This window comes from Ustilago hordei, assembly GCF_900519145.1.
Source record: "Ustilago hordei strain Uho2 genome assembly, contig: UHO2_contig_05, whole genome shotgun sequence".
Taxonomy (NCBI): domain Eukaryota; kingdom Fungi; phylum Basidiomycota; class Ustilaginomycetes; order Ustilaginales; family Ustilaginaceae; genus Ustilago; species Ustilago hordei.
The window spans coordinates 315,628-328,363 of NW_024545279.1; the positions used below are offsets into that span (position 1 = coordinate 315,628).

At 47.2% G+C, this 12,736-nt stretch overlaps 2 protein-coding genes across 2 annotated transcripts; one reads left to right on the forward strand and one right to left on the reverse strand.

The window, feature by feature from the left end:
* Positions 1-8,749: 8,749 nt before the first annotated feature.
* On the reverse strand, positions 8,750-9,952 carry UHO2_03094 (uncharacterized protein; the record flags this gene model as incomplete). The annotated part of the gene is made up of 3 exons (XM_041558010.1): positions 8,750-8,821; positions 8,927-9,262; positions 9,404-9,952. 3 exons carry the CDS (start codon positions 9,950-9,952, stop codon positions 8,750-8,752), a joined length of 957 nt encoding a protein of 318 aa, XP_041413944.1.
* Positions 9,953-10,543: 591 nt separating this feature from the next.
* On the forward strand, positions 10,544-11,212 carry UHO2_03095 (uncharacterized protein; the record flags this gene model as incomplete). The annotated part of the gene is made up of 5 exons (XM_041558011.1): positions 10,544-10,577; positions 10,680-10,723; positions 10,810-10,853; positions 10,963-10,988; positions 11,073-11,212. 5 exons carry the CDS (start codon positions 10,544-10,546, stop codon positions 11,210-11,212), a joined length of 288 nt encoding a protein of 95 aa, XP_041413945.1.
* Positions 11,213-12,736: the final 1,524 nt, after the last annotated feature.

Below are 12,736 nucleotides of genomic sequence, written 5' to 3' on the forward strand. Positions count from 1 at the left end.
GCTGACTGGGCATCCATACACATATGTGATTGCCCCAGACATACTCCTATGTCCATTCATAGGGTCAGAGGCCCAATTTGTGTCAGTATATGTAACTACTGGTTGGTCTGCATGATTCCTATGCATTCCTCCTAAATCCAGGTGATAATTGCTTGTCTGGTTTAGGTACTTCAGTAGGTGTATTGCAGCCTTCCATGTGCTATCAATTGGTTCTGACATATATCATGCCAAGGTTCCAACTGCAAATGAGATATCTGGCCTTACTGTATTAGATACCCATAAGAGTTGCCCCACCAACTCTTGGTATTGCTTGGCTTGATCTGGGGTGCATTTGCCTCCTCTGGCAATTCCTGCTACACTCTGCATTGGAATCCAGCTTCTTTCGCTTGATCTTTCTAGCCACTTACCCACCATGCCCTTGATATATGCGGTTAGGTTGAGTCAGATCTTGCCTTGTGTCAGCGGTCACGCACCTGAAACCTGAGATCGGTAGTAGTATCGATACTAGTACCAATTCTGTCAAGTTATGCAACAACACTAGTGGTATTACAATTCTTGGTGAAATATGCAATAGAGCCATCTCTATCACTTTTCTTGCTCGAATCTGTAGTTGTAGTAATGCTATTGCAGATTTTGACTGACTGCTGTGGACACTCTGTCCAGAGGTAGCTTGGCATGATCAATATCAATACTTTGGGGGTGAACTTGATGATGACACCAAAGGTCTGGTGTGAGTGTGGGTACTGGTGGCATTGACACAAGTGTCCAGTGTGTTGACTATTGCTTGAGGTGATCCCTGGACTGCAGTGGATGACTGCCTTCAGTTCTATCTAATCCAGACTGCTGGTTTACTATGAACTGCCTTTGGATGTCAGTGAGTGGTGATACAACACACATGCTACAATGAGGAGCAATCTATCGATTACTACTATGCTGACTGAACTAATGAGTACTTATGCTTCTGAAGTAATACTAGTTATGGTGTGTAGAGTGGATGGGGATCCACTCGACCACTTGTGATGAGAAGGTATGGTTATATACCTCTTCACAGCATCGCCAGTGACACTGCTCTGGCCCTCTCTCCAGAGAGTACCTTCTTCGTCAAGTACTATCCAAGGGCCCCTGATAAGGCTCCTCCTCCTCCTCAAACCATGCTTGCTCATCGCTCCTGCCCTCCTTGAGTTGTGTCGACTCCTTCAACACTGCTCCTCCTCCTTCCATCAGTGACAGTTCTCTTTACTCCTATCTTGTGTGCCCCTGAGTGGTAACCATCTGCATGTCACTGAGCTTGGTCCCCATCTTGGCAAAGCTTGGTCCTCCCCATATGTGAGCTTGGTCCTCCTTGCATGTGAAACATTGTATGAACATCCCTATTGCTGATCTCCACAGAATCTGCCCTACAATCATGCTTACTACTGATCTTGGCAGAATCTGTGATATCATCCTTGCTCATACTGATTGCACCAAGATCTGTCATAGAGCTGATTCTACTGCAGATCTCAGCGAATTCTGCTGCAACTCCTATGATCTGCCTGATCCCCTGATTCCTGTGCTCCCTTCATATGAACTAACGGGTCTTCCTGCTACCTGCGCATTCAGGCCCATGACACCTTGCTTTCTTTCTCGAGTAATTTTGATGCCTAGGAACTCCTTTACGGGTCCATTATCCTCTGTTCCCCATTTATCCATGATCTCGGTCTTAGTGCAGTCAACCTCCTTACAGCAAGGCGATGCAATCAGCATGTCATCCACATATGCTGTGATAACTGTGAGTTGACTGCCTGCCCCTCTTGAGTAAAGGCATGGGGCACTTGGCATGCAGTGAAAACTGATCCTTTGTAGGTGGGAGTCCAGCTTGATATTCCATTCACAGCCTGATTGTTTTAGGCCATAGAGTCCCTTTACAAGCTTCAATACCTTCCCTGGTGGTACCCTGGTCCCAACTGGTGGCTTTAGATAGATGTTGTGATGCAGGCTTGCATTGAGGTAGGCCTGCTTGATGTCAATTGAGTCAACCTCCCAATCTCATACCACTGCGATGGCCAGCACTCCTCTTATCACCTGGATGGGTGCCACTGGTGTGAAGATCTCTGCATAATCTAGGCCCTCCCTCTGAGTGAATCCTCGTGCTACTAATCTTGCCTTGTACTTCGTAGGGATCAGGTTTGCGTCAGTCTTGTGTCACAGGATCGGCTGGCCAGCGCAAGAGAGTGTGCCAATTGATCAAGCGGCAGTCATGGTAATGTTGTGTAACGGAGCAGTATATGAAGGGTGCACAGAAGATCAACATATGAAGGGTGCACCAGATCGATCAGAGCCAATAACCATTGGGGATCAACGAGATTAATTGGGTTGGCAGCACATATGAATTACAAGATCAATTGAATTCTGGGAATCCAGATCAATCTCATGGGATTGGTCAGGATCAGTTGGATCAGCATGCCTCAACTAGTTGGCTCATACAAGCAAGTACTCAGAGCTGTGCTGACATGACCACATGACCAAGGGGTTGGGTCACAAGGTTCAACAAGTGACTAAAGGGATTCACAAGACAAAGTTGAGATGGAGCTGTGCCAACATGACCACATGACCAAGGGGTTTGGTCATGAGGTTCAACAAGTGGCTAAAAGGATTCACAAGATAAAGTCGAGAAGGAGCTGTGTCGAAAGGGGGCATCACACATCATCAGGGAGAAGGAGAGCATGAAGGTGAGAGGGCAGTGTTGCATAACCCTTACACCATGAAAATGGTAGGAGCACAGTATCTATGGGATTGATGCCAGCAGGACAAGACAGTGCTGAACAGGGGACAAAGGCCTCTCAAGAGGAGCAGGATAGGTGTCATGGGCTATGCCAACTGAATGCATAAATACTCTCATTCTACCATAGCATATGAGTGGATCCCCATCCACTCTTTTATTTATACTTACTTATTACTACTTACTTAGCTACATACCATTGCAATAGCAGTGCTCTTGCAATGACTCTCAATGTGTGTGTTGTATCACTGTTAGTTGACAACTGTAGGTGGTGTTCTTCAACACTAGTGGTCCAGTTCCTTATTGTAGGCAGTGTTCTTCAACACTTGCAGTCCAGTCCCTTGCTGTAGGTGGTGTTGCTTGACACCAGTGGTCCAGTTGGTTATTGTAGGCAGTGATTCACACCTGCAGTCCAGTAACTCCCATCCTCTGTAGGCAATTTGCATATCATGGTCCAGACGATGTCCAAGAGCATTATCAACAGTACTATGAACACTTGTACTGTAGGAGAGGGTGTACCACCTACTCACCAACGAATAAACATTTCTGCTGTGCAACCTCTGAACAGAGTGTTCAAGGTGGTCAGCAAGACTTACCAGGTGGTGACACTTGGTTACGTTTAGGTGAAACATATCGAGTAGACCTTACTCAATCAAACTCAATATAACCCCCAAACCTAAGTCTCTGGCACGCGACTGCTTACATCTTGATCTTGAGCACCCATCGTGTGTTGACTGTGTTCATGCCTCGTGGTAGGTCAGTTGTTTCCCATGTTCCCATCACCTCCAGGCCATCCAGATCCTTGCACATTGCTTCTTCCCAGAACCTCCTGTCCTCTCTGGCCAGTGCCTTGCAGATGGTTGGGTCCAAATTCTTCTTTCCTTCCTTAGCCCTTGCTGCTGCCAGCCCGAAGTAACTCTTCTTTACCCAGGTCTCTGAATTGCGAATGTTTCTGGCCAGCCTCCAGTTTGGCCATGGACCCCTCTCCTCGGGTGGCACTGGTGCATACTCCTCCCTCCCCTTTGTTGTCCCCCTTTCTTCTGGGCCTCCATTAGGGGCTTTGTCTTTGATGTGTGGCCCTTCAAGTTCCTCCTCTTCAAGGGCTAACTCCATGTTGATGTACTCCTCCAGGGGCTCTTGCTCCCTCTCATCAAACAGATTCTCTTCCATGTATCCCAGGTCATCGAGGTCCTCCTCAATAGTTGGGACTGGTGGAGGTTGGATGCTTATTGGTTGTCATTCCATTTGATCTGACCAGCACTGCATTTCCATGAATCTTGCCAAGTTGCTCCAGAAGATGTTCAGAGTATAGTTGGGGCTGTAAAATAGCCATCCCTTTCTCTCCAAGCTGTACCCTAAGAATATGGCTGCAACTGCTTGCTGGTCCAACTTCTTGTTGTTTCGCTTGGCTTTCAGAACATTCACCCAAGCTAGGCATCCAAATATGCACATGAGGCAGATGAATCATTCTGGTGACCTCCTGAACATGAGCTGGTATGGGAACTCTCTGTCAATGCTGGGAGTGAGGTTGATCTTGAATGCTGCTGCTTGTATCATGTGTGACCAAAACCTCTTTGGTAGACTCCTTTGCATCAGTAGCATTTGCATCTTTTCACCTAGGCTCATGTTCATCTGCTCTACTCATCCATTTTGCCTGCTATTGTATCCCATGGTAGTTTGCCATTCTATGCCCTTTCCTAGCAACCATTCTAATGCTTCATTGCTCTTCCATTCAGTTCCTTGATCAGATTGGATTGCCTTTAGCTTCCTATTCATCTGTGTCTCTAGGAATGAAACAATCCTCTTGAGTTGCATAAATGCATGGCTCTTTTGCAAAAGTGGCTGCACATGTACATACTTGCTATAGTCATTGACCAGCACTAATGTACACATGTATTCTGTCACATGGGATGAGTCTATGATCAGATTGATGTGGATAAGATCCAGGGGCCCCATGGCTCTTTCGCTGCTACCTTGCCCCATCCGAGCACTTGTGCTCTTGGATCATATGCACTGCTCACATGTCAGAGCAGTGTTTGGATCCAATTCCATGGTATGCTTATCTTTTAACTTGCTCGTGATTGCCTTAGCTTTATCCCTCCCTGGGTGTCCGAGATGCTCATGCCATAGTTGTTGCTTCGAAACTTTCAGCTCATTCTCAATATGCTCGAACTCCTCATCAATGCCTTCAAACAATGGTGTTGATGTGGCCATTGCACTTTCTTGCCATGTGTCACCTCGGAACTCCAAAAGTCCTTGCTCACAATTCTTTGCAATCTTAAGTGTCATGCTGTTTGTTAGAAAAATTTGACTGCCAGTTGTGTCCAATATCACTTGTGCTCCTTCATCCATTAATGAATTTGTTGACAGAAGGTTAACATTAAGGTGCTTCACATATAATACATTTTGTAGGGAGATTTCCCCATAATCTGTTGATATGCTTGCATCTCCTATAGCTGCTGCTTCCAAGACCTTGCTTCTGGTGGTAATTATCCACTTTTGGCAAGTTCTCAGATGGATGAGCATGCTATAGTCATTCACCATATGATAACTCACCCCTGAGTCCAAGATCCAATGAGCTGTTTCTTTTGTGTTTGGGGGGTCTTGCCATTTCAATGGGAGGGTGAGGGAGCACCATGCTTCCTATTTAGGTTTAGCAAGGGGGGAGTCTTTGGGAATGGTGACTGAGGCATCACATTGACTGATACCATGTCCCAGTCACTTGCAGATCCAGCATTGGATTTGTCATGGTCTGCCTGTGTTCTTAGGGCTTGTCATGGGCCTGGGTGCGCAGAACGAGGAAAGACCGAAGTTCATATGAAGGTAGTGCAGGAATCGTGGAATCGGGTAGATCATAGGAGTTGCGACAGAGTTCACTGAGATCAGCAGTAGAATCTGCTCTATGGCAGACCACAGCGAAATCCGCATGAGCATTGTCGATATCATGAATCCCACCAGAATCTGCAGCAAGCGAGAATGTGTGGCAGATTCTGCAGAGATTGGTAGTAAGGATGTCCATATGGCAATTCACATGCAAGAGGGACCGAGCTCAGTGACATGCAGTCAGTTACCACTCAGGGGCCCACAGGACAGGAGTAGAAGAGAACTGTCACTGGTCAAAGGAAGGAGATCTGTGTATAGGACACCAGCGAAAGGGACATGAAGAGGAGGAGCAGTGTCAATGAAGTCGACACAGCTCAGGAAAGACAGGAGGGACAAGGCTTGATATGGAGGAGGTGCCTCCTTGGAGATCCCTGTGCAGTACTCGATGAAGAGGGTACCCTCTGGAGAGAGGGAGCAGGAGCAGTGTCGCTGGCAACACTGCAAAGAGGTATATAGTCCTACCTCCTTGTCACAAATGGTCAAGTGGATCCTCATCCACTCTACTCATCAAACAAACTAGTATTACTTCAAAACAAATAAGTATCATTAGTTCACAGTCAGCATAGTAGTAATCAACAGATTGCTCCTCATCGAAGTGCATGTGTTGTATCACTGTTTCCTGATGTCTGAAGGCAGTTCGTAGCAAACCAGCAGTCCAGATAACCATAGAACTGAAGGCAGATGTCCACTGTGGCCCAGGGATCACTTCAAGCATTAGTCGACACACTGGACACTCATGTCAGCATCAACAATCCATACTCACACCAGACCATTGGTGTCAAGATCAAGTTCACTTAGAGTCATATTGTAGTTTGATCATGCTGAGCTACCTCTGGATGGAGTGTCCACAGTGGTTAGTTGAAATCTGTCATAACGATAACACAACTACAGATTCCAACGAGAAAGGTGACAGAGAAGGCTCTGTCGCATATTTCACTAGGAATCGAAATACCATTAGCACTGTCACATAACTCGACAGAATCGGTGATAGTATCAATACTACCACAGATCTCAGGTTTCAGGCACGCAACCGCTGACAGGGCTCATGTCACTGTTGTCGGCTTCGGTCTCTCCAGCCCATTCGTCTTGATCATCATTGCTGGTGGCCCTAGTGCTGGCCTTTTGGGGGTCGATCTTTTGTGTGGGGACACTCTCAATGGTGGTCTGTTGGATGCTTAGTGCAGTGGCAAGGGTGTTGAAATCGATTTGCTGAATGGTGGCAACCATCTCCTTATACACTGGATGCCAGATTGTGCATTTCTGCAGGGCTGAGAACAATGTATCATCAGCAAATGGCTTTCTGAGGAGACTGCTTTCAGTTTGAATGGATCAGATCTCTTGGATTAACTTTCTAGCATCTGAATGAAACATCTTTATGTTGCTGAGCTGTGAGATGAGTGCAAGTCTGTGAGACATCTTGGTGGCTTTGTTCATTAGGCCATTTTCAATCTTTCTCCACACTTGATGGAAAGTGAGATACTCTTTGATTATGTCTAGAACAAGGTAATTGACATTGTGTTCTCCAGTAGTGTCAATTGTTCCTTGGAGAGCATTGATCAAGGCATCATTGAGAGAGTGACTCCATTTTGGGTGCTTCTTGTCATATGTTCCCTTGAGGTGTTTCATTGCATGAGGCATGGATTGAAGGAAAGACTTCACATGGGTGCTCCAGCTGTAGTAGCTGTGTGATGTGAGCTTTGGCACAGGTTCAAGAAGCTTTGCTAGGGTGTGAAAGTTATATTGCTTGTCACCATCATTGAAATCAGAGTTGGAGTTGGCATCTTCATCAGTTTCATTGTTGATGACTTCCAGCTCATTCTCATTTGTGGCATCATTGTTGGCTCATACCTGGGTGGTCTTGCCTTTCCTGCTTCCTTTGGTCCTTGTGCTGGTGCCAACCTGGGTTTTGGTGTCTTCTACCATGGTTGGCAATGTGTATTGGTTAGCTCGATGATAGCTTCTTCAGACTCTTAATCAATTGAAGATAACAATTAGTATATGGCATTATCAGGGTCATGATCAGACTCCCTTTACCACAGTTGTATGCTTCTTGTAATGCTTATATTTCTTTTGTGTGAACCTAAAATGACAAGTGCATATATATATCTTATTGCCACTTTGGTCATATCTGAGCCAGAGTGAGTCACTTCCTTCATACCCCTATGTTGCTACTTTGTGAGGTGCCTCTGAGCTGTTGCCATGACAACCTTCATATGCCTCATTGTGTTTCTCGCTTATGCGGGCGTTCGGTGCTTCGGTGTCTCGGCTGTGCCTCGTGCATCCCTCTTGTGATGCCGATGAATCTTCAACTAGTAGACATAGCTGAGTGCTAAGGTGTATATATACTCATGTTTAGTAACCACCTTCAAGGAGGAATAGTAGCTAGATACATAGTCCCAACTGACTGAAAAAGAGTGCCTGATCGTGGCCTCTTGAATCAACGGCGTACCTAAATTCAACTGCCTGAAACCCGATATCTGTTGGAAAAGCTTGTCCTGACCGATTTCGGTGAAATCTGTCAAGTGAGCTTCTTCCCACCGATTTCAGTGAGATTTGCTGGAAGACTGTCTTCCGGCGGATTTCGACTAACCGCTGTGAACACTCCGTCCAGAGGTAGCGTGGCACGTTCAGAGTCCTTGGATTGCTCTATGGAATGAGTTTGCCTGTCTTCGCACGAGTGCTTGTAATGCTTGGACAGTCGTATGATGGTACTGGTGGTGGTGCCAGGACCACAGTTGAGGTAACCCTAACTCCCATGTAAGACCTACTTATGCCACCGGAGTAGAAGTACTTGCCCGTTGGTGCATACATAGAATACCACTTGTCGCGCTGGCTAACTCCCATGGCTGAGTCAGAATCATCTCGACCTTTGTCTACGCAGAATTGGTGTGACCAGGAGCGAGTCCAGTGCAAGTTGTCGACAAAAGCTCACATGCCCATCGTCGTATCTCTGAACAGCTGCGGGGCGACTCAAAACCATCGAACAAATCACAGCAAGTTGCAGTGACAACAACTTGAAGGTGCTTGGCATTGAAAAATTGGACACTGGCTGCCATACACTGTCTGATGAGCGCAAGATGGCAGCCTGGCAAGACGCTAGCTGTGCACTCAGAGTTTTGATCTCGGATCCGTAGCAGAAGCTGGCCAAGCTACTGGGTTGAACCATTTTGGGCTGCGTTTCTGTGTTGATTCGAAAGCAGAACGGAAACACGGAGAGATTTGAGTTAGCAGAGGTTGGGCGGTAAGACACAATTGATGCCCGCACGACAGCGTCGTGACACTTACTTCTTTGAAAGCTTCGAGACCTTCATTAATGTTCTTGCCGACATACAAGAGTCGACTCCTGTCAGAGAGCATGTTGTTGCATGCCGAAGCGTCAATGTCGCCATCAGTTGCATCGCGAGCCATGACGAGTGCAGATTTGGTGACCAGAACGCTGTCAGGGCTGTTCTGAGTCAGCTGAACGGCAAGCTCAATAGCAGCCTGGTCGACAGCGGCTTGGCCTAGCACCTCGGAAGTGGATTTGGCCACCTCGACGAGACGATTGACCATATTGTATCGGTCGTGAGCTTCCTTTGCGCTGATCGACTTTCCGAGCAGGAGAAGTTCCGAGGCACGTTGCTGGGAAACAAGACGGGCGATCACAGTACAGGATTACATAAATAACAGCGAAAGTATGATCAAAGGTTGGATGTAGAAATGGCATGGCGTCAGCGATGGTCGAGGCTGACAGCTTCTTGAGCTGTTGCGATGAGCACTTACATGACCGCAGAGCTGTGTCAATCGAGGAATGCCACCCATAGCAGCAACCACTCCTCTTGCCACTTCGGGAAGGCCGATGACGGACCGAGTGCTTGCGACGACCATATCGCAGTTGAGGATTGTTTCGGTACCACCGCCCATGCAGATACCGTCGACTGCTGCAATGATGGGTTTGGCACTTCTGCGTGTGCTCATGCCGCCAAAACCGCCACGTTTGAGCCTCTCAAGGGACTTATTGACCTCGGCATCGGGCTGCATGGGCTCTCCAGTAGCGTGCCTCACGGTTTCGGAAGTTTGATTCTTGTTGAGCCAGTCCTTGAGGTCCTGTCCAGCACAAAAAGCTCTTCCTTTACCGGCAAGAATGATGACCCACAGTGAAGGTTCGGTCTCGAACCAGTCGAAGACACGGCAGATGTCTTGCTCCATGGCATCTGTCATGGCGTTGAGTTGCTTAGGCCGGTTGAGAGTCATCTGGAGGACATGGCGAGCAGGGATTGTCAGAATGAGATGGGAGCCCACCTTGGGCATCACTAGCTTTAGCGTGGACATGATGAACTAGCTTGACGAAGCAGCGTTTTGGATAGCGGCTGTACGATAGACGTGTTCGGAATGGTTGGGCGAATGTTGTGCAAATTTCAGTTCGTGGTAGGGCAGTCCGAGTTCTTGGGGCTCAAGGTGATCGACGTCAAAGTTCAAGCCTTAATGTAGGTCAGTAGAAGCTGAAGTACTGCCGAAGTGAGAGGAAAGGGATGCTGTTGAAGTACCACATGGATCATGTCAAAGAGGGCAACCATTCTGTTGAGCCGGTCGCCCGGTCATTCTTGTCCGGCAATCAAAATGGCTAAAGCGAAGGGAAACGTGGGGAAGAAAAACGGAGGCCGATCCTGAGAAAATCACCGATGAAAGCCCCGATGGAGCTGCGAATTCCTCCACATTTCTGCACGCAAGCATGTGCCGGCGGAGTGATTCCAAGGAGCATGCACCGCCTTTGTTTCCGCAGCTCAAGGTTAAAGATCTGATGAAGAGCCCATCCACATTCTTTACCACAAGCATCCGCTCACATATCACCTTGACATCCACATTTTTACCTTAATACGGTACTCGAATTCAAGACCCCTGGCTTGGAAATTGCTCGACACAATGACTGACGGCGCCGATATTATTCTGATCCTGGGTGAGTTGAAAGTATACGACCGGCATCACTGGCTAGTACTCACAATACCGACTTTACAAACCTTATCCATCATTTACTGACGCTAAACTATACTTCCTGCAGTGGCTCTCATCTTCCCGCCAGCCGCAGTGGCCTTCATCACAGGTGTAAGTAGAAGCCCGATGGCATGGAGAGGAAGAGAGATCACGACGTCAAGCCAACTTACACTCCTTCTCTTGTCCTACAATCATAGTGCTCGTGCGACTTGATGATCAATATTCTTCTCACGGTCTTGGGGTGAGTACGGCTAGCCTTTCACTCACAATGAGCCCTTGTAGACCATCAGCTGACGTTTTCGCCTTTGCTGCGGTGAACTGATGTTCACCTCTGGCTCTTGTTGTCACAGCTACCTCCCAGGACACATTCATGCCTGTAAGTCGACCTCGTCCTTGAGCTACTGCATTGTTGAATTATCTGACCACAATTCCTGACCTTCTTGCTGCTTTCGATCCACAGTCTGGCTAATCTATAAGAAGATGAAGGCCGAAGAACGCTTCAATGGGGCCGTCACATATCAGGGCAACGGCGAGTGGATGCCCAAGTACGGACAGCCGGTCTTTCAGGCTCCACCACCGTCTTACGGAGCCACTCAGTGAAAAAGTCAGGGTCTTCGATTCCTCCGCATCCGCATGTTCCCTACCAAGATCAAATGGCCCCGAACGCTGGCATGTCTTACATATGCTTCTTGTCTCGAATCCATTTCCGTTTTCTTCCATACCTGTATTTGGGTTTGACCTCTGATCTCAAACTTGAGACCTTTGCTTTGCCAACGTTGACTCATCCTAACTGCTTTTCAATGTCAAAGATACTCGTACACTGACAGGGCTGTTCATAGAGAGGCAATCGACAAATCTGGTGAAGATTTAGTGGGAATTTGAGCGAAATCGGGAAGGATCGGGAACCTATGACGCAGGGTTGATCTCAACCTTGAAAGAATCAGAGTTGAAGAGTCACCGGGATAACCAATATGCGAGAGAAGCGAGTAACCGACAGACCGATCCCCTGCATGCATACTAAGTTGAGTGGCGACCAATCAGGAGAAGCATATGAAAGGAAAATGCTGAGATACTACAAAGTGGGCATGACTCAAAGGAGAACAACAAGCCATCTCATTAACAGGACAAAGGTATATATACACAACCCTGTAGCAATAGTGCACAATAAAATACCAGGCATTACATCTACGACACACTAGTACAAAAGAGCTAGAACATGGCTTGGACAAGGAGGTGCATGGTATAGCTTCAACTGATTAAGAGTCTGAAACCTCTACCAAAGCAAACCATGGTAGACAACACTGACCCTCAAGCTGGGGCCAGCAAAGCTGCCAAGAGGTCTAAAAGAACCAAGAAGGTGACAATTGTCCAGCAGACACAAACAGCAAATGATGACAATGAGATCAACAATGACCCCAAAGACAAATCGGATGATGATGATGATGGCAAACAATACAGCTTCTGTACATTAAGCAAACTCCTCGAACTGGTGCCAAAGCTCACCACCCAGAACTACTATAGCTGGAATGCGCATGTAAAGTCTTTCCTCCGATCAGTACCATATGCTATGGAACACCTCGAAGGAACATTTGATGCAAACCATCCCAGATGGAGTTGCTCATTCAATGATGCATTAACAAATGCCCTATGAGGGACCATCAACACCATGGGAGAATACAATGTAAACTATCTTCTTTTGGACATAATAAGAGAGTACCTCACATTTCATCAAGTCTGGAGCAAGATAGAAGCAAGGTTAGGTGACGACACCACCAGAACCTCTCACCAGCTCACTCTGATCACTCAGCTGGGTGATATCAAGATGTTCAATTCTGACGTTCGGAAACTCATACAGGAAATCAGGACCATCCAGGCCGAAGGAAGCATCCTGGGAAGACCATTTGCAGATGATACAATCTTCTCTGCTCTCCAGAAATGCACGATTCACCACCCAATGTTCAGGGAGACAGTTGCCACCATCCACCAACTCAACTTTGAAGCGCTGGCCATGGCACTTAGCATATGTCAATCGGCATTAGAGAGCATTCCCACCCAGAAGCTTGATCCCCAGCAAGGTCATGCTAGGACAGCAGGTGATGGTGACCAGGGCAAATCAGCCCACGA